Raw genomic sequence first — 22,551 nt, 5'->3', positions numbered from 1 at the left:
TTTGCAGTATGTGACACTCCTGTACAGCTCAGTGAGTTTAATATAATGTACCGGTAACTGACTATGTCACAGTCATTAAACTTTAACCCACAGCACAGATTCCCTTCAAAAAAAAAAAAACATAGATATACAGCTATGGCCAAAAGTTTAGCATCAACCTAGAATTTTAGATTGAGACAAACTACAAAGCTGTGTGTAATTCAATATGTTAATATAACAAAATTCAACATTTTTTATTCGACTTTATGAGGCAAAGTTAAGTAGCAAGGTATTAAACTACTATGGTAGGGTATAAAGGTGCAGTAATTTTACACAATTACAGAGAGCAAAGAAGATAAAAACTTAAAATATCTATAAAAAAAAAATATAAAAATAAGCCCCTGAGTCCTAAAGTCAAATCTGTTACAAGTAGACAGCTATTTTCTATGATTCGTTCAGGCACGTTCCTTTGCTGGTTGTTTTAACCACTGGCCATGTCAATAATGCATACCTTTTTTACATCCATTTTACTTCATGTTTGCAAAAAAATTGATCAGAGATAGCACACACATGTGTTTTTTTTTTTCTAGGGATGTTTATTGACTGACAGAAATAAATCATAAACTGATGCACCACTAGATGTCAGGTTTAGCTTTTAAACTGGGGGGGAAAAATATTACATAAACTATGTTTAAAATATTTGAAATAATTATGTTTAAGATGGTTTAAGTTTTATCTTAACCTTCTTCTACCTATTTCACTAAAATCAGTAATACCTAAAAGCAGCTTCTCCCTGTTACTGGCTAGTTGCAATCACAACGGTCAAGTCTGTAGATGTGATAGCCCATTATAAGGAATACAATTATATTTCACGATAAATAGCCACAAAACGGATGAATTATATATAGTGTTAATCATTTAAGAAGGGTAAGGTCTCCTCCAGAACATTTAAAGATCCTGCAGACATGTAAACACCTTTCTGCCTGCTCGTGGTGGCCTTCTACAGCAGCAAGGTAAAAAGATTGGGGCTTAACTGCTACACTTTTTGTATACGCTAATTGTAATTAATGCACTCCAGTGCTGAGTTGACATACAGTAAATCACTAATAATAATAACAATAATAATAATAATACCACTTAATAGTATTAAAAAATTCAACAAAAAAGGCGAGTTACTTGTTTTGAATTTAATAAGAAAAACATATAGCGTTAGTTGTCTGCAGATATATTTGAAACATTGATTAGTGCAATAATAATAATAATAATAATAATAATAATAATAATAATAATAATAATACACTGAAATGACACACTCATCACGATGCCTTTGCGCACTTTTTTACCTACTCACTGCAGTCTAGGGGCGGGACATTTATACATCAATTCCAAACCATGGCTCTGTCCTGCTGTAAGGGGCTTGCTTTCTTAGCAATCATCACGTTTACAGAAAGTTGATCATGTTCACAAAGGTAAGCTCTTTTTATTATTATGTAATGTTTAGTTGAGGATAACAACGAGACCTGCTCGATTAGAGAGGCTGGAGAATGTTTGCGGTTACTGCGACTATTTAATATTTGAGACAGTGCGGAAACGTTCATTTAACAGTTGGGTTTTACATACTATACACATGCATATGTTCCTCAGGAGATTAATGTTTTCAAAAATAAAATGTTGCTTTAAAAAACAATGACATTGATTGAAAGTCCAGTTTACAGCGTAAGACCTTTCGGAGGCTGATGTCTTAGGCAGTGGATTCAGCATTAGGCTCCAAATGAGCGTTTTGATTACTATGTTGCTTATGTCTTCACTATAGCTTACTGTTTGATATTTATATATATATATTCATGATTTAGTAATGCACCTTCTCGGAAAATCAATGTCTCTGTGTAGCTTTGCTTTCATCTTTAGCCCGCATCAGAGTCACTTTATGCTCTTCAAAGAAAAGAAAATATATATCCCAGCCGCAGTACTGCTGCTGAGTGGTAGTGTCGGCTAGGGCAATGCTAATTTCCCGGAATACGGTTGGAAATACATACCTTTCTGTCACATTTTTAATAGACATTTTTTAAAACTCCATTGGGGTAATAGCGGTTACCCTGCAAATAATGTATACCTAATGCATTATAAAGAATAACATAGATACAAAGTATAACATGGTACCGTTATGCTTGCAATGACTGAATATATACCAGATTTGGACTATGGCACATCCAGTGCTGAAATGTGATAATGGTCAGTGGCGCCATTGGACAGATTTTTCTTTTAATCCAAAGACCATTGAATATTTAGCCACTCGATGCTGTTATTAGTTGATGTGTAATGCAGGACAGCTCTCCCCACACAAAGTTTTAATTTATGACAATTTGAGATGTCAGGTTTCAACCAATGCGGACAGTGGGTGATTGCCTCGGTTGAGTTGGATGCAATCAGATGGTGCTTCGTTACAAGTCTGCCTCTTTATAACTTGGCAGCAATGGCAAAGCATATATCCCATTGACCGATGCTTTTATATAGTGGTCAGGTATACAATCAGTCATAAAAAGCAAGAAGTGGTATTCTAATCCACTCTCACCAGAATGCCACGTGTAAATGTTTTAAATGCCTGTTTTATTTCTACATGCTGACTTGTCTGGAGAAGAATGAGAACAATGTACTGTGTGGTGTCGTAATCTAACATATTCAAATGCAGTTTTTCTATTTTTCAGAGAATCATGTCTAGAAGCACTCTGTACTGTACATTTACTTGTATTTGTAACTTAGAGCCACATAGTGTAATTTAATACTGCTAAGGAAAAAAATAAATCAGTTAACTCCCATTTTCCTCCAACTGGAAACTAGAACATTAAGAGGAAGCAGAACTTGATGTTTTTGACACGTTGACTTTCATAACAAAGAGACACATTGCCTTACTCTCCACAGGGGACAGAGGGTCAAGGAAAGTGAATACAAATAGCCTGTTATGTAAATAGAAACAATGCATGTTACCCTTTTTAAATATGTGTAGTTGTTTTTTTGATCCACATAATGTATTTTACTGTTACCTTAGCTGAACCTACTAATCCTGTCTCTTTCATCTCTGTAGAGTGTGGTTCCCTTAAGAAAAGATTGCATAGCCAGTGAAGAATCTGCCCAGCTTTCCTGATAGTCAAATTAGAAGAGAGAGTTTCAGTTAGTTTCATGTCTTTTCTCTTTTGTAACCCAGGTTCAGAGTTCTGAACCGAGTAGTATCTCAGGTATCTACCTCCGCAATGGTATCAAGAGAACAAAGGCTTACTGAAAGATACAGCTGTAGTGATCCAATGACTGGCAGTCAGTAATCACTCCTCTCAGATTGTCGATTCAACCTAATGTCAGCGGTGCAATACTGGCCCTTTGCTTTGACACGTCAGCATTGTTGTTCTGTTGTTTTTCAGTCCAGTGCCATCTGAAACAAAACTGGTGTTTCACATTCTGAGAAAAGACAGGAATGCAGCTGTATTTGAAACATAATGCCCGTGAACAACTAACAAAATGTACAGCATCACTAGAATTAAGCCGGTGTTAGGACTGAACACATACTTTTAATACCATTAACTGACCTAAATCAGGAAACTCAGGAATAACTCAGGAAACTTTGGTCTATGTGCAGGGATCAAGAAGGATCATGGTATCTATTGCAGGGCGTAAATGCCACATTTACTTGTTGTGTTGTTAGCTGCCTTTAAGAAGGCTGGTTCATAGTGCCCAAAAATACAAATATATTTAAAGTATTGTTTTGTATTATTTCACAATGCAAACTCAAGTAATATTCTCAAAAGAGAACATATACAATGTTGTATATTATAGTTAAACTTTGGACTGTTGTGGTTAACTTTCTTATCAGTCCACTGATTTCTCATTGTGTTGTTGTTGCTGTATTGTGAGGGATCAGATCATCCTACCTGCTGGGGATCGATTATAAACAATCCTACAGTGATGTGTCATTTCCCATGCTAAAAGTTTTTTTTTTTTTTTTTTTTTTTTTTTTTTTTTTTTTTTTTTAATACTGGGACATATACTTGTCCAAGTTCATACTGTACTGTATGTTCTACACATTCAGAATTACTGGTCTATATTATTGATATGTTTGTATGTATAAAGTTTAATTTTCTAGCATGACCCAAACTGCAGAAGCATGAAAGCCTTTATACTTGCAAGTAGAGAGTAAAGAAAGTGTTGGATATCGGACACTGTCCTGGTAGCTGCAGTCGTTAGATCCTCCTTCCACAGCAGCACCCCCTGATCATTTCACCAGCTGCGAGTAAGATTCACTTTTGCAGCTGACACCCCTGCTGAAAACTCCAGCTACTGCTGGTGAGCTGGTGATAAGTGAAGTGTGGGAATGGACTTAATTGTAACAAATATTTACTGACTTCTTATTGGGCTCAAAGCATGTATGTAAAATCACATACAAGATGTACAGAATATAGATTAATTTAGGAGTGTAGACGACATGCATTTTACTTTAGAACAGTAAAGACCAAGAATGGGACTGCCAAACTTTGGTATTAATATGTGACAGCTTCAGAACCGCTTCAGTACATAAACAGGCAAATTGTATTATAAATAAATGTTTTATTACAGAAAGGCACAAAAAAAGGAATTGCCATTGTTCTCTTGTAAAATTATTCTACTGGGTAAGATCACTGGCAAGACCCAGCTGCTTTGTCCTGTAAAGGACCAACAAAAAGTATATCACAGGGATAATAAAAGCCCTTCAGCTATTGGTATGTTAACTGAGTCATTTATTAGGCAGTTTCTTACTCTTTTATCTTCTAATTGCCGTGTATCATACATATTAAACATGTTATTTCTTGTATTAAAAAGAGTAAAATATGAGTTTACACATTCTTTTGTGGAAGGGTACAATTTATTATTGACAATGTTGTTATTTGGATTCAATTCTAAAATAATAATCATACCACAAGTCATGAATAGTGTTATTTTAAAAACATCAGCAGATGTTTAAACCTATAAACCACTCTGTCTAGACAGGTGTGCAGATAAACAAACCATAACTGCTGCCTGTACTTGTTGGTGTTCCAGTGGAAGGTAGCTCATTCCTGGTAATTGGTGTTCATGGGTGTAAATTATTGGTGTATTAGAGTTTTAAATACTTTTGGCTTGGTTTAAAAACATTGAACAAAATAACATTATTTGCTAATTGGGGAAACAAAATGCTTCAGGATAGTTGGAGACGTTGATGTAGAAACATGCATCATGAACTGCTCTCGAACATTCTTAGAGTTTTCAGACTGTTCCTTGTGAAACATCTGCCAGCTGAGCACCTACAGTCAGTCTTTTGACAATGATTCACTGTCTTGCACATTGTTACTAAAGACGACTTACAACAGGGAGATCCTGTTTTTATATTATACAAAATACATGTCAGGGATACCATTGGCATAATAAACCAATCAATATGGAAATCCTTGTTAATCAATGAAAAATTGTGGGAAACAAACAACTGCCTGGTGTTACCCCAGCACAGCAGCAGCTTGCAATGACTCACCTCCTGGTGGCTGTTGAGTTAATAATAACAACATCAAAATAAGACATTTACTTACCTCTTGACTTCGCAGCTTGCTCTTTAGTTGAAAGCAGTTTGTCTTTAAGTCGTATGGTTTGCTGTTCCCATTCATCTCAATAGACTGAGATACTAGTTCATTGCAACCTTGAAAAAATTGTGTATCTATGTTAACTATATGCAGGTGTGATCCTAGGAAAATGCTCATAATTCCTGTATTTTACATTAGTTATGCAGGTTGACACATGGTTCCTATTTTAGTTCTACCATGTTTGTGGGAGACAAAAAAAGAAAACATCTCAGCAAGTCCTTACTTTCAGAAAATCACAGCTTCTATATAAATATGTTTACCGGTACTTATTTTGTAAATTCTATAAGTTTTGAAATTGTTACATTGGTCCTCAGAATATTGAGCATGTGGTTATTATGAGCAACATATTATACAATCTATAAATACTTGAAAAACACTGTCAAAAAAGTAATTTAACCACAGTCAGCTAAGAGTCACCATAAAATATGTTTTTAAAAATTGTGCCTTTTCTGTTATGAGTTAATGTTACTTGATTGCCACTCTTTTCTTTCTAGCATAAAGGAGAGCTTGGAGTTTCACTGTATCAGTGCTTGATTGTGTCACTGATTCTGGCAACGCAGTTACAAGGTAAGTTAAAGTGCAAGCTTACAGAGCACATCCCATATGAAACCATTTTCTTGTATACATGGATGTTTGGACTTTTTTACAGTTTGAAAATATCTAGACACCTTCATACAGTATGTCTGGGAGAACACGCACAGTTGCTGTTTGTTATAACAAGCTGTGATGAGTATATGCAATGCCAGTGCATATGTTCTAGCAGACTGCATTGCAGAGCAAAACATGAATAGCTAAACCCTCATATTTTTCTGATCTTTCTAGGAAGCTTGTATTTTGCTAAGGTTCAATCTAGAACCGTTCTTATACTGGATAACGAACAGGAGAGGAGTGCTGTATATATTATATATATATATTATATATATATATATATATATATATATATATATATATTAGAACCATTTGTTCTACTATAACCATAGTTATGGTATTGAAATGTAATGCTTAATATTTGTTACTCTTTAGGTGTATAGACTCTCCTAGAATTGTCATGCAATTTATTCATATACAGAATAGTGCATCTTAGTCCTGAGGGAAGGTAACTGAGTTACAAAAAAGTACTACAGTATACAAAAATTAAAGTGCTCCATCCTACAAGTAAGTTTCTTGTCTAGTCCTGACTTTTAGGTATTTCAAATGTGGCAAATCACTATTCCTTTACAAATAACATAGCTTTGAATATGACCGCTTTTAATCAGGTAAATCACAATGTATTTATTGTTTTGCAACACAAAGATTTTAACAACATTCCGTTGCAAAACCAAACAATATTTTCTTTTAAGTTGCTATTTTCTAAAACAAACAGACATCTATATAACCCTACTTGTACCTACAACTTCTCCTCCCCACAGTTCCCCAATTTGCTTACCAAACTGTAACCCACGATGTCAACTATATTAATTTTTATAGGCCCTGGAGTACAGTGCAGTATAATTCTTGGAAGGCTGCAGAAAAAGAACAAACCTAAGGAATATATAAGGTATAAACCACGACTGGCCATGCGGTTCCCATGATATATACTACGCCTGGGGTGGTGATAAGGCCCGAGGCATCAGCCCAGGGTCTTTAACCACCCCAGAAGTGGTATATATCATTAGAACTGCACGGCCTGAAGTGGTTAATACTGCTCTCTCTCTCTCTCTCTCTCTCTCTCTCTCTCTCTCTCTCTCTCTCTCTCTCTCTCTCTCTCTATATATATATATATATATATATATATATATATATATATATATATATATATATATATATATATATATATATATATAGATATGGTTGTTTACACATTTTTATCAAGCTTTGTTGTGATTGAAATTGCTTAACAATCGTCATGATTGGTGGTTATTTTCGAAATGTTTTTACAAATTCTGTTTCAGCTAAAGTGATAACACAGGGCAACATAACTGCAACCCTGGACCAACCTCTTACCATCAGATGTAATGTGACCATAGAGGCTGGAACGATAGTAAAACAGGTCAGGTGGCAGAAGAACCCAGACAAGAGCATTGCTTCAAACAACCAGAATGACAATGCAGTGGTCAGTGAAGAATATCGTGGCCGAGTAAATATATCCCTCTACAAACCACAGACGAGTTCCATTACTTTCAGCCTTATCACAGTTACCGATGAGGGATGCTACACGTGCTTATTTGATACCTACCCTGAAGGGGAGCATCATGAGAAGACATGCATCAGTATAACTGGTAAGTTTTGTTTTGATGATTAATTGTGTTTTTGAGAGTCTTCCCTTTAATACACAAATCAGGTACACTACAGTTTCGGTTTCATTTCGATCATTCGAGAATTCTATAGGCCAGTGCATTAGGGTTCTATTCCACAGTACAAAACACATTACAGCATTGCCAGATAAATAGCTTCTGTAATGAAGGAATTATTTAAGGTTGTAGTGAGACAATTAAAGTGTTATTCAACAACAGTGACAAATTATGCACAGTTGATTACTAATGGTGACAAGTGGAAGGAAGGAAGGGAGTCCTAAACTTAGCATCTTTTACAAGCAACAAGCAATTCTTGTGTCCCATGAGTCACATGATTCCAGCAACCTGGAAATGGGAGCCCTGTCTCCTACTGTAAAGGTAAAGGATGCTTTTGGTAAATCCCCATCAGAGAAAACTTGTGAGTGGGGTAAAGACCACTGTCTCCACAATCTGTCCTCCTGTACATTTCCTGTGTTGAAACTACATTTTTGGTTCATTAGCCCTGAAGGGATTGTATAACTAGAGTTGGAGTGGGTTATGACAGGAGATTGGATACTGTACATTGTCTCAGCTACAAGCTCTGCTACAGCTGAAGTACTGAATCAAGGCCAAGTCTTGTGGCGTTAATTGCTCTACTGGTTGTCCTTATCTATTTATTTATTTTTTGTGTCATATAATGCCTGATTGTGAAAAATCCTGAGGTATTGATGTATTCATTACCTTTCATTAATATTCATTAGCTAAAAATATCCTTAGCATTTAATCAAATCTGGACAAGAGGTTTGCTATATATATGCTAAACTCTAAAATGATGTACAAGATTATGATGCAGTATATAAATTGTGATAAAAAATGGGCCACTGCAAATGCCATGGCAATTAGACAAGTGGTTTATTGATATACAATTGATGCAAATAGTTTGTATACAAAACATGCGTACAGTACGACCCCTCTTTGCAATATGTCTCCGTGGGGATATGCAGCTTCAGCGGGGAGAATTGCACTTTTTTGTGTTTTTCATGATTTCAAGATGAATTTGCTTTTATGGATGGCTGCTTACTCACAATTGAACTATTTCCAGACCGAGTTAGAGGACACGGCAAGGAGCACGATTGTTCCATCTTATGATTTTTTATATTTGCAGTGAACTTCAAAGACAACTTCAAATATTAGCAGACAACATCAAATATTATTTCCTGATCACACAGTAAAAATGTTAATCCATCCTGCCCTTACCCTCACCTATCTGGAACCCTCCAATGTGGCACAATGTTAGCAATGTGGGAATTGACAGGACACAGATTGGCAGGGTGGATAGGGATCTTAGCCAAACTAAATGATTTGTGTGCACTTTTTAAACAATCTCTGTATGTGTTTAGTATTATTTTTTTTTTTTTTTTTTTAATTTTGGCTTTGCAAAACTTTGTTTCACTCGTTCTCGTCAAAGAAGCAGATATGGTACTGAACAGCATTTGCTAAGTCAGTGGGAGGGCATGTTCTCAAAATGAGAACATTCACTACAATAAACTTCCATAGTGTTCTTCTCTTCCAAGCAACTCCTCAGCTATTCGTGCATTGTGTTTGTTTTCATTTCATGTCTATCAGATTCAAACTCAGAATTATCAAGTGCACACTGACTGTTCTACATCCTTTGCAGAACGTTTATAATTATCTAGTGAAACCACTGCTGCTTAGAGTGCAGTTTGAGCATGGTTTGAAATACCGCTTGTCTTCGAGTTTCAGTAGCTTGGTAATATCTGTTGCTTAGGCATAGCTGGTGAAAAAAAACTCTTGATTGGTAAATAGTTTACAAAACAACATGAGACAACATGAATTACACAGTTTTAGAACCTACCGTTGAAAAGTTTACCACTGTATTTTTGCACAGGTTTTTTTGCACTTTTACTATGCTTTTCCCATGGTTGTACTATGCCTTTACCACAGTTTACCCTGGTTTGCCATGCTTTTAAATGTGCTTTCCCATACAGCTTCACAATGCTTACATTGCTATACCATGCTTTCACTGTGCTGTATTACATTTTGCTGTGGGCAACTTTATTAAGGGTAATTCCTGACGATAGTAAAGTTATTTTAAAAAAGCACTAACATCTCTTACAGTGCAAGCCAGTTTCTTCAACTCATTTCTTTCAGTAACAACACATGAAACTTCTGGTTGTATGATGAGTTTTTTACTGATTTGAGTGGCAGTATTATTGAGATCACTTGAATAGACCCCACTGTCTTGGTAGCTTTTTCCAACACAAATTAACTTCATTGTTTATTTTGCAGATCGGGTTAAGACTGAAGGAATTGTGACAGCAGATGTGGGCCAGCCTGTTACCTTGAAGTGTTATTATGGGATACCCAAGAGTGTTCACCAGGTCAGGTGGAAAATGTTGCAAAACAACAAACTTGAGGACCTGGCTTCATACAATATAAGATTTGGAGATAATGTCAAACATAAATTTAAAGATCGATTCAGTATTTATCCTGGACTAAGCAACACTGCTATTTCTATAAAAACAGTAACAATAAGTGATGAAGCATGTTACCTCTGTGAATTTGATATCTTTCCTCATGGAGCAAAGAATGGGAGTACGTGCTTGATTGTATATGGTAAGTTGAGTGTTTAATATTTTTTTTGTATCATGCAAATTTACAAAAGCTTCTTCCACTCCCAAAATTAAATTAAACCATACCGATAGACAACATTCACTTTTAGATCATAGGACAATTGCTATGAAAGACTACTATTTAATGATTTTAAAGGGGAAGAAATAACTATATTTACAACAAAAATTGAGGGAGCAAATTTAACTCCAAATCTTAAATTTTCAAAGAGAGGTTTTAATTGCTATACTTATAATAAGACAAGTACCTGTGAATGATAGTCAGAGACGTGCCTTTGTATTGCAATAATTTTCAACAGCAGGATTCAATGTTACAATCTTAAGGATCAGAATCTATGGCTTTACTGATTGAGCGGAACACAGAGTTTTGCTTGCTGCTGAGACCAATGGTTTATCAGCGATAGTATGAAGGTACTGTACTAGGATGTTTTGTATACAAAGTATTTGCATCAAGTGTATATCTATAAACCACTTGAATATATCCCACTATATACTTTGTTGTATCTGTAATTGATATATGTACAGTATAAACAGATCAACCTGAGACTGTACTTTTGACGAATAATCAGTGCCCTTTCCCTGGCCAGCACATATTTTTTTTTTTATATGGAGTTTCATTAGCCCTTGCATTATTTGCTCTGAAGTTGTGCAATCAGTATTTCTTAACTCAAGATTTTAAACAGGATTACAGGAGATAAGGAAGTGTATTTATGTCTTAGTAAGATTCAATACGTTCCTGGAATTTGATGAATTCTGACCCATGGAATGGTATTAATGGTACAAAGCTGACACTGGCCTAGCACCACCAGGCATTTCATGCTTGGAACATATAGTGTATTTCCAAAATCTAGAAAAGCACAGAATAATGACAGTATGATGACATTAATTATAGAAAAGAAAGTTCCATTCTGGGTGTCAAAATTCATTATAAACATAGCCTGTGATAATGTTACAGGATTTACACAACCCTTATCACAGGCCCCATGCCCCGAAGAACAGTTATTGTAAACATATGATCCACATCTGCTGTGCTTAGAATAATAACTAAAAACAACTGTACTACGTTATAGCCTAAAAGACCAAATAAAAACAAACCTATTTTTAAAAATGCTCCTCTTGAGGGTACTATGTATAAAGTACAGTATTTAGTATTTAAGTATTACTATAATTTACATTATACAGTTATAATGTAACTATTTAACTGTTTGTTTTAGTACCAGTGTTTACCAAGCTTTTATTTTATTATTCAACTTTCATTCATGTTGTTAAATGTTCTTATTTCATTTTTTAGTTTTGCCTAAACCTGAACTACACCTTAAACGTTTACAAGATGGAATCCAAGCCAACTGCACAGCCTCTGCTAAACCAGCACCAGAGATTACATGGAATATTGCAGGAGGAAATAACACTGAAAACGTCACCACTACTAGTGAAATGCATCCAGCTGGGATCACATTGGTGGTTAGCAGCTTGTTTCTACAGACCAGTGTTTCTGAAGATGATATCATTTGCGTGGTCCAGCATCCTGGTCTGGAGAGTCCAATCACAGTATCTATGAGTGATCAAGGTGAGCGCTGTTATATATTTCAATGTGTCACGTTCACAGTCTGTGGATTCCAGTACTAGAAATTAGTACTGGGTTTGATTTATAATTTTAGGTTTAAAACTAGACACTTGAAAGCGATCAAACCCTTAAGCTGATACTCAATATCCAGCTGTGTGTATGAGGGTCAGTGCGCTGAAGTACTGTTTTTTGTACTTAAAACCAGATTCAGGCATGCATTTATGATCATAAAAGTTCATGGTTTAAGTCACCAATCAAAGAACAGTTTTAATAAAACTCCCAGATTTTAGTTTCACAAAACAAAGTCACGTTTCTGTAATTCCTGTAAGACACACCTCAGATATAATTGCTGTTGAGAAACACTGTTAAGCATGCAGCGAGCACCCATTTGAACGGTATGTGAACTGGATGTTTGCTTTCTGTATGTTACAATAGCTGAGAATAGAACATCCTTTATACTCTCTGAAGTAACTTAAAAAAATGATGGTGATTAAGTAGATTCAAGAAAATGCACAGAGTCCTTTTCTTCAATCAGTTGTTAGGTTTATTGAAATACGCAGGGAGTCTGGTCCCAGGTACAGGACAAACAGAATACTCATCATTACAATGTTTGCATGACATTAAATACCCTTCTGTGTAGATGGTCCACCTTCTATTTCTGTGACACTTAACCAATATCAAAGGTACTTTAATTTATTTTGTGTGTGTGTGTGTGTGTGTGTGTGTGTGTGTGTAGTCTAGTGTGACAACCTCTGAACTCAGTGCATTCTTCACACTCCTGGAGACAAAAGGTCCATAAATCTGCCTATTGTTATCTTCTTGAGACCCCTTTGATCCCAGTGGCATTATTTCTTTTAATCGCTCTGAAGTCTTTAGAGCCTGTGCTAATTGTAGTCCACAGCATTGTTATCTTGTTAGCTTGCAGTCAATGTTGGGCAAGAAGCTTGTAGACACAACGTCTCTATCAATGGTTAGCAGTACACGCAATTTGAACCAAACAGTCTGCTATCTGCAATATTAGTCTCCTTTCAGAAAAGAACACCAGTATAGCCCTGACATGCGTAGCAAACTGCTAATCAATTCTCGATCCATGTTTCCAACACTCTCCCTTTTTGTAAACTGCCCTCTTTACACAAACTAGATTTCCACCTGTATCATGTGTATTTGCAACAAGTTAATCTGTATAATTTATGAGAAACACAGACTGCAATTAAACACAGTGATTTCTCCTACAGAGAGATAACTGGAATAACCTCTACTCACCAATTCATAGCATTATCTTACTTGTACTTTATGTTCCATCTGTATCTGCTTAAAATGCATTATATAAAAGTAAGAGGCAACATTCCAGGAGGGTGTTGAATGAATAGATGTTAGAGGTATTGTAATGCACATATGGAAACCGTGTCATTCCATTGCTTACTTTACCAACAATTGGGAAAAAAAAAAAAACACACACACACCAGGGAAAGGGCACAGAGCTACATCATTGCTTACCCAAGTTTGTCAAAATTAAATCTGTTTATACATGTATTTAGAAATACAAATGACAACTACATGATATAGTTTAGATATACAGTACAGACCTCCAGACTTCTGAAATCTCAGCACTAAGCCGAACTCCCCGTATAGCTCAATCAATCAGAGCCCGTTTCTTTATAATTTAAAGTCTGATAATGTAAATGAATGTAGAAAACAGACACCACAAAAAAAAAAAAAAAAATTGAAATGTACAGTGGTGAATGCATTTAAACACCACTCTTTAAATCTTTACCACTTTTGCAGATTGATTATGAAGGAATTCATAGGATTCAATGTCTCAAGAAATATTAAGGAAACCATCTGTAGGCCATGTTTTCTTACAATTATATAAATCTCCAAATGGCCTGCAGATGAACCACCAAATACATTTTGCTATTCTGTCTCGTATTTTGTAACCATGCAAAGCCACCACTACTCTGTAATGAGCCAAGTATGTTTTTTCAGTGCTTGACTGTATCTAAGAATACTAGTGCCTGGTGTTTTTATGACTGTTGGCCAAAGTTATTTTAGTCCCTTAATAATATGTTCCTCTGGGAAACTATAGTAAACCACATATAGTGTTCAGCACACATGTAAACAAAACATGTACAGTATATATAGGGTTGAAAGGAGGTGTAACTGCTTTCTACTCAGCTGTTTTAATCATTTAAACCTTATGCATACATTGTGTGTGTGTGTGTGTGTGTGTGTGTGTGTGTGTGTGTGTGTGTGTGTGTGTGTGTGTGTGTGTGTGTAAAAGTTTAAATATTGTCTCTTAAGATTTACTGGTATTAAACATAAACGGTTTACTTTGGACATTTACCAGTTAATCTCAGGAATAACCAAGTGCTTTTACCATTCGGTAGATGTCCGAAAAGCAATGTATTTCTTGATAATTCCAGACATTTACTAAATGTATATTCAAATAAAAACTATTACTGAAAAGACTACTGTATAATAAGTGTACTTTCAGAAAGAGCAGTGTCAGAAAAAACATGCTTTTGTTTTGGTTACAGGAGCAAGTGGCAGGAATATCCTCATGGTTTGCACAGCATTACTAGTCTTCTGTTTATGTGTATGATTGTGGAGATGTCTGGTACATAAGGACTGGTGGTAAGTCCCATTTTAACTTCTGATAATACTAAATAATCATAACTTTAAACTGATTTATAATAAAATGGTGTTTACTAACAGAAAGACACTGTGTGTGATCAGTGTTACAGTATGGGACTGATACTGTAACTACAGCAGAACTGAACAGCACCTTCTGGACTCAGGGTAAAGCACAATGTCTGAGAAAAGGCAATTGGCTTCAGTTTGAATTATAACATACCATACAGCTACATTTTCTTTTTTTAGTGTCACCTAATACTACTACTATGAAACAGAATAATACCATATTGGATTGTAAAATGTGCCACATATCTGCACAACTAAGCCTATTTCCCCTGTTCAGTGACCTCATCACAAATTGAGAGACTAAATATTGTTTGATGGTCGCACAACACATTTTACATACAACAGGGCTGACGTTTTCTTTGTTTTTCATGGCTTATTAATGAATGTAATAGAGAAAATATCCATACTACAATGTTTACTTAGGTGTTTTTTGTATGTTGCATTTTTTTCTCAGTGTTATTACATTTAGATTTGTGTGAAGCAATTATATGGTCCATGTACTGTATACAGCTCTGGCCAAAAGTTTTGCATCACCTATAATTTTAGGATTGAGACAATATTATAATATATATATATATATATTATATATATATATATATATATATATATATATATATATATATATATATATATATATATATATACCAGTACAGTATTTAATGTTAGATTTCAAAATGTCACATTTGACCATTTTTGTCAGTTTTAGGTTAAGTATATGGAAAATTACAAAGTGATATGTCATTCAATATGTTAATGTAACATTATTCAGCAGGCTTCATTTGACTTTATGAAGCAAAATTAGTTCATTCTGTAGATTTATGCAAAACTTTTGGCTATAGCTGTGTATAATAGCCTAAAATCATGAACAGACTGAGGATCAAAAGGTATTGCATTTAGACCTCTACTTTCTTGATTCTAACTTTAGTATAATTTAAAGTCAAGATATTAGTAGGAAACCCTGATTAGTTAATTTACAAGCAAAAATATTACTGATGTTACTAATGTTTTTTTTCCATTATTGGTAACCACCTTCCAACCTGGTCCATCTTCTTCCTTATGCACTAAGCAATGTCTTTGCCAGTGTTGTGTAAAGCACTGTAATGACACATTCTGATCCTTGCTGGTGAGAGCAAGTTAAACAGCTTTCTGCAGTGGTTAAGATGTTTTCTTGAGTAGTGTGTGGTGGCCAGATTGCACCCAACCTCTGCCTTGTTAATCCAAGAACAAACCAACATCTCTGTTTTAAAGTCACTCCCAGACCTGAATGGAGATACAGCTGCCGCTGAGGTGGCAGAGAAGAAGGGGTGAGAAATAACTCCAGATACAAAAGACAAACAAATGATAAGCACTGGCCACCTTTTTTTTTTAACTACTCAAATATAGCACAACACAAGTCATTGCATAGAATTGGAATATAAGTATAGTTAAAAATAACTACACTGTGAGGAACACCTTATGGGAAACAGCTCAGCACTAAAGTACCGACTTCCATCTCACCAGGAAAAGGGAATCTAATTCCCTGGATAACAGAACACAGTAGCAAAAACTACCAGAATCAGGAAGAAGAGTAGTACCCTCCTCCTATTGTAAATAAATGACTTGTTACTTTGGAGTTGTCTGTCTCTGAAGAGGGGAAATGAGGATGAGGCCAAATAAAATGCTGTTTACTAACATAAATATACTGTGTTACCTGGCTGGTATTGTAACTATACAGTAGAACTGAAGAGCAGCTTCTGGGCTCAAAGCACAGAATCTGAGTAGAGATAACGAGCATTACAAGCAAACTGTACAAGCAATGTAGTTATTGTTAAACTAATAATAATAATAATAATAATAATAAATAATAATAATAATAATAATTGAATGAAACACGCATGCACGGCTGAAATAATAATAGTGATTCACTTATAGGAGACATATGTTTAAGGTTTGTTAGGGCACACCAACATTTGCTTAATACTGTGTATTAGGCTGCAACCATTTTTGTTAAAACCATCACAGATGTAAACTAACAAGATACAATGTGTTCCTGGCCAAAACATTTTCTCTCTACACAACACTTTCATCGAAAACACATTTTTGTAACATAATTGATTAAGGCTGTCAGAAGTTTGTTTAGTTTAATGTGACCTTAATGTTGCTATTGGTCATATAGTTAGCAGCTTCAAAGCACGATAATGTTGGGGGACATCTGTTGCACATTTATTTGCTGACCTGGAATGACAGAAAAAAATCCCTGGGAAAATGTAGGTGGCATTGGTCCAATATAATGTGTATGTAACACTACAATCTCACAAAATACCTCATTCCAATACAGTAAGAAAAAATATTGGATACTTGATATTTGATAACCAGGATGTCCTATTTATAATGTATTTTTACATTTGGGTAGTGATTAAAAAAAACAAAAAAAACATGTGCTTTGTACAACAGTATTGTACTGGAGCGAGTATCAGAATATTGTTGAATACATCTGAACACACCTTTTGAGAAACCACCTGAAGTTCATACATACTTCCTATTGTCAGCGTTAAGGTCAGGCTATTATTTTATTGATATGCAATTTTTGAATTTTTGAAACATCACCTTGGAATATTTATTTTTTTCTCTTTGCAGTTAAAAGATTTTTTAAAGCACAATTAGTTGTGTCTTTGCAATTGTGGATAATAATGGGGTATATTTGTTAGGCAGGGCTGTACTACAGAGCAGCCATGGAAACAGTGCTGTCGATGTGATTATTTCTTGTGTTTATTTTTTCTTGAGTAACAGCTCGCTTTCTAGGAAATACCATATTTGCATAATTGTAATAAGAAGCAGTCAACATGATTAAAAACATAAAGTGACAGTAACAATGAAATTTAATTAATTTATCTTTAGACTGGTGCTTGTCTGCTTGTCTCGAATTAAGAACCAAAAAAACCTGGACTGTTTGTTTTCTAGGATTAAGTGTATTGTAAAGCTGTATCAAAATGTTCTTCCAACAGTTCGCCAATTTTTTTTTATTATTCTTTTTTTTTGTGTGTGTTTGTAGTTTCTAACTGGTATGGCACCGTGAAGATATGGAAATATGTACTCAAGGTTCAAAAGGGCTAACAGGAAATGTTGGGAGTAACCATTTCCTTTTGCAGCTTCTCAATAGAAGTGACAGGCACATGAATTTCTTGCCCCACAAAAATTCTTCAGAACAGAATATTACTCTTAATACAAAGGCAGATGCAATACACAGATCCAAGATTTTTTTTTTTCCTGGTGAAAAAAAAAGTAGAAAAAATGCAGAGGAACTTAATTTTAATATTAATGAATAATTTCCAAATTGGATAACCTGAAGGCTACAAGACCACATATGGAATTGTAATTAAACCGCATTATATATATATAATATATAATATCTCATATATATGAGATACTTTATGTCCTGTAGAGTATTGAGGAAATGTTTGTATTTATTACAGTAGCACCTAAAACTAGTGCTGCATAAAATATAATAAAAAAAAGAAACATTTTAAATATAACACAGCCATTTTCTAAAAGCATGTAATGTTAAATGCCAGATTTATAAATAATGACTCCACTGCACAATCCCAGCTGAAAGTAAATTCAGTTTCCCATGACTACATCACAGTTGATTAGTAGCCATGGGATTGTGACTTTGCCAATAAATCATCTTTGCCCAGATAAACTGGCCTGTCCTGCACATTATTATCTACATTTAAAGAGAAATTAGCACAAGGGTGATTTTTCCCAAAGAGAAATAAAATAAAAACCTTGCAAGGAAAGACCAGTGGTGTTTCCCCAGTAGAGTGCGGTATAGGATATCATAGTTAATCAGTAAGTTTGTTTTCATGTTTTTATAGCAGTCAGTAAAGTATATTGCTGTGTGAAAATGTATAATATATTTCTGCTCAATGCAATGTTATTTTATTCAAGAAGACATATGGTTATCATTATATTTAGTCGAAAACACTTTTAGTTTAGGAGCGGCACATGTGTGTGAGAAGACTTATAAACCAGCTGCATTCTTGAACTTCACTGCAGCATGCTCTTCTTCATTACTTACAGTCTCTATATTGGGTCTGGGATGAACTTACAGTAAAATTAAAGCACTTCCACTATACACACAGCAAATACCACAATACAATCAGGCTACATCTGCAATAAATCTGGGCATTTCAACTAGAAAGTATTCTACCTATTGAAATAAGGTAATAAAAACGCCATTAGAAATGCTTTGATTTAATATGAGTAAAGGGATCATATTGCGAATCTCTAAACATTAATATACTGTATATACAGCCGGTATTTCTTAACACTGTAGTGGCAGACACTTATTGCTTAAGGTTTAATGTTTTTATAGTTAGTCTGCTAGTTAACCAGTGTGTTTTGTATTTCAACCAGAGAATTAAATTACGAAAAAAGGCTGACAGAGGAATTTTCAGGCAAGAACTAGTCTGACAGACAACATGCCAAGAAAAGCAGTGACAGTATTTCTCATAGAATTACTGGTAATTGTTCAAAGAGGTAAAGCCTTATTTTGGAGATTATTGTTGCCAGAATATCTCTGTCAGACTTCCCTATTTTTGATTGTATCATATAATGATGCATACTGATGACCCTAAAAAGCCAATGAATCTACTATTAATCTTGTTATTTTGATACTGTACACATCAAGCCAATTAGATTACTCACTGCACTTGCGGATCTTGGATATCAACATTTTACATTCAGTATTTTCACATTCTTACACAAATCAATAACAAAATTACCCAGTTAAAAAAAGTACAATTTATTCAGGATTTTTTTTTTTTTAGCTATAATATTCTCGGTATTGCCGCTAAGCTTTTGGACCTATTGAGGTCCACATTATGTCAGTGATCTAAGTACTGTCCCACTTAGTTACAATTGGTATAAACACATATAAAGACCGGAGTTAGTCTCATAGACACACTGTCATTTCGCAACTGGTTCAAGTGGAGGTGGTTTCCATTAATACAAACTGTTTGTATCAGACTTGTTTACTATTTATGGCTTGTGTTGTTCTTGTTGCTACCATATCAATCCAATGTGTTGATGTTTATTTCAACAGTAAAATTGCTGTCTATTCTGAGAGGTTTTGTGCTGTAGAATTCGCTTTTTATACTTCCTTATATAATACATAGTGCAGGGGTGGCCAACCCTGGTGCTGGAGAGCCACAATCCAGCAGTTTTTATAGATAACACTTAAATCATCAATTTATGAAGAATGCAAGATGTTGATCTATTTAGCAAGTTAAAGTGTTCACTTAAATCAGGAGTGGTCAGCTCTGCTCCATGAGAGCTGGGGGGCATTCAGGTATTTGTTCCAAGCTATCTCTAAATTACTTAATTGAACAAATGACTACTTAGATTTAAAAAATACTGCTTAACCAATCAAAATTAAATTGTAAAGTCTTTAGAAATGGATGATTAAGTGTGACCTATAAAACCTGCTGGATTGTGGCCACCCCTGACATAGAGGCTACTGCCTGGAATATTGTGTTTGCCAGGAATGATGAAGCTCACCAAATACTGTAACTTATATTAGGTCATTCCGCATCATGTACAGTATAATATTCCAGGCAGTAACCTATTTCTACCACATTTAATTCTGTTTTTTTAATGGATTATGATGTACTACTATTGCTGTTGCATGCTACTCTGTGGTATACCTAAGCCATGTGTTGTCCAATGGGAATTATTTTCAGACTGTGCTGCTGATTTGTTCCGTGTTCAAAATAAAAATAAAAGTTTTTTGATAGCATTTCATTTTTTTCTATGGTATGTATCAGTCGTTATTTATTGTATTTCCGCATAGTATAAAATAGTTTTATGCCACGGATTGAATGTCATGTTGTTACATTAGCTCAATGTTGTCAGATGCTGATATTATTTTTAACCAGCATAACAGTAACATTCTAGAGAAGGAAAAGAGAAGGTGTTGTTACAGTGATTAATTCAATTCAAATGTTTTTGTTTTTTTTGCAGACTGATGGATGATTACTCAAGACAGCTCCAGTAGGAAATACACTACTGCTGGCACACTGTATAGAATGAAAAAATGATGTCACCCATATGTCACATATTTCCAGATAATTACAGTTGGTCATATTCAGTTCATTCAGTGTGTGATTTTAGGGTTAGAAATTGCAGTATCAAAAAGTATAACATTCAAGCATTTTGGAACTGCCCCAACCAGTTTAAGGTTAACCTTTCTAAACTACTGGTAATTCATATGTTCGCTGCATACATTTCCAGTTCCAGTTACTGATTGTTCTAAGACCACAAGTATATATTCTAGATCTTTCACAAAAGTAACATTAAGGAAGGTTTCTTTAGTTTCTCAATAACAGTACTGGGAGTCCCAACAAGGGATCTTACGCAATCTTAGTTCTTCTGGCTTGGTGTTTGTCTTTTATTCACGGGTTCTTGGAATCCATTGTAATAAACCCATGGTAACATGTTATCAACATTATGCAAGAAAACAAACAAGTTAAATAATGTATAATTATCTTTTACAGCAATACGGTAAATAGTATATTATATCTGAAGTTAGTAGGTCAAGTTTTTTTTTTTTTTTTTTTCATTTTTTGAGGTTTGTTGTCTTGTTCAGTTAATAAACACAGACATTTGAAATTTGTGTTTTAACTGAAATAATTACATTACCAGAGTATTTTATATATTAAATCTCAAGACTCACTTGCTTAGACCACTTGTAGATCTCTTGATCTACCCCTCCTCTTTGCACTGGACTTGCACTATTGCACTACTAATATGTAACTGGAGAGAAAACTTGTACAATGATAACTTGTTGCATCCTAGTTCATATTGTATTTTAGTAGTATTATTTGCACTTAAGGTAAACTATACTGTATTTAAATATTAATCTTGCATTGTAGCCCTGTACTGCCCTGTAACACCTACACTGCTGTGTATTCATAAATGTGCTATTTCTATTTTTTGTAATACTTTTTAAAACCTACACATTTTACAGATGTTGTTCTTAAAAACAGTACATAATAGTACAAAGGACGTGCTTGTTAGTAGGACAGTAGTAACTATGTATTTACACAGCGCCTCAAGTTTAATTGCTGCCCCTAAAACTAAGCATTAAAACCTTTTTTTTTTTTTTTTCTAAGAGCCCAACTCAGTCCATTTTCCAAAAGGAATAGCAAAGTAATCTGAGATTAACATTGATGATTTTATTTTCCCAAGGAAAAAATCAAATGAATTTTGTCTTTGTCTGTCTGGTTTTGCACAGTATACGCCTACAATATTTGACATTTTGTGTCTTCTCTATTATTAATAAAAGAACCTCTGGTATGAGTACTGTAAATTAAAACTATGTAAAATATATCAAAAAAATATTGTATAGACAAAAAAATAATAATTCAAAGATAGTGGAAAACCAAAGTAAGAGACAGAATAGACAGGAACTTGAAATGTAATTCAGAGAGAAAAATCACAAGCCATTGGTGGTTTTTATGAAGAATTATGAGTGTGCAAGTACAGTATCCATGGAAAATCAGACAGTTGTATCATATCTGTTATCTTTGGTAGATCAACAAGCTGCTGGCAGACACTGCTGACTTGATTTCGTTACAATGTTTGCAAACACCAGCCTGAACTAGACCATGGAAACAAAGACAATACCAACAACTGGTAAGATAATATTTAAACTAAAATACAAGGGCATTACTTTCCAAACTTCTTATGTGCAACTTAACAGTAGGTGTCCACTCCCCCCAAAGAACAAA

General features: G+C 34.7%; 1 protein-coding gene across 1 annotated transcript; it reads left to right on the top strand.

Annotated features, from left to right (window-relative positions):
- The first annotated feature begins 1,360 nt into the window (after window positions 1–1,360).
- Window positions 1,361–21,358, top strand: LOC121327742 (OX-2 membrane glycoprotein-like). Its single transcript, XM_041271925.1, has 7 exons — window positions 1,361–1,448; window positions 6,110–6,182; window positions 7,547–7,873; window positions 10,178–10,504; window positions 11,810–12,085; window positions 14,620–14,716; window positions 20,783–21,358. Exons 1-6 carry the CDS (start codon window positions 1,437–1,439, stop codon window positions 14,682–14,684), a joined length of 1,080 nt encoding a protein of 359 aa, XP_041127859.1. The 5' UTR covers window positions 1,361–1,436; the 3' UTR covers window positions 14,685–14,716; window positions 20,783–21,358.
- Window positions 21,359–22,551: the final 1,193 nt, after the last annotated feature.

Source organism: Polyodon spathula, chromosome 15 (genome assembly GCF_017654505.1).
Source record: "Polyodon spathula isolate WHYD16114869_AA chromosome 15, ASM1765450v1, whole genome shotgun sequence".
In the NCBI taxonomy this organism is placed as follows: domain Eukaryota; kingdom Metazoa; phylum Chordata; class Actinopteri; order Acipenseriformes; family Polyodontidae; genus Polyodon; species Polyodon spathula.
Note: the sequence above shows the minus strand (reverse complement) of the source record. Positions and strands in the feature narration are given on the sequence as shown.

Excerpts from the sequence above, each read along its gene's own strand:
- LOC121327742 (XM_041271925.1), top strand. Across the intron at positions 6,183-7,546 it reads TCTGGCAACGCAGTTACAAG|CTAAAGTGATAACACAGGGC; the intron begins GTAAGTTAAAGT and ends ATTCTGTTTCAG. Across the intron at positions 7,874-10,177 it reads GACATGCATCAGTATAACTG|ATCGGGTTAAGACTGAAGGA; the intron begins GTAAGTTTTGTT and ends TTTATTTTGCAG.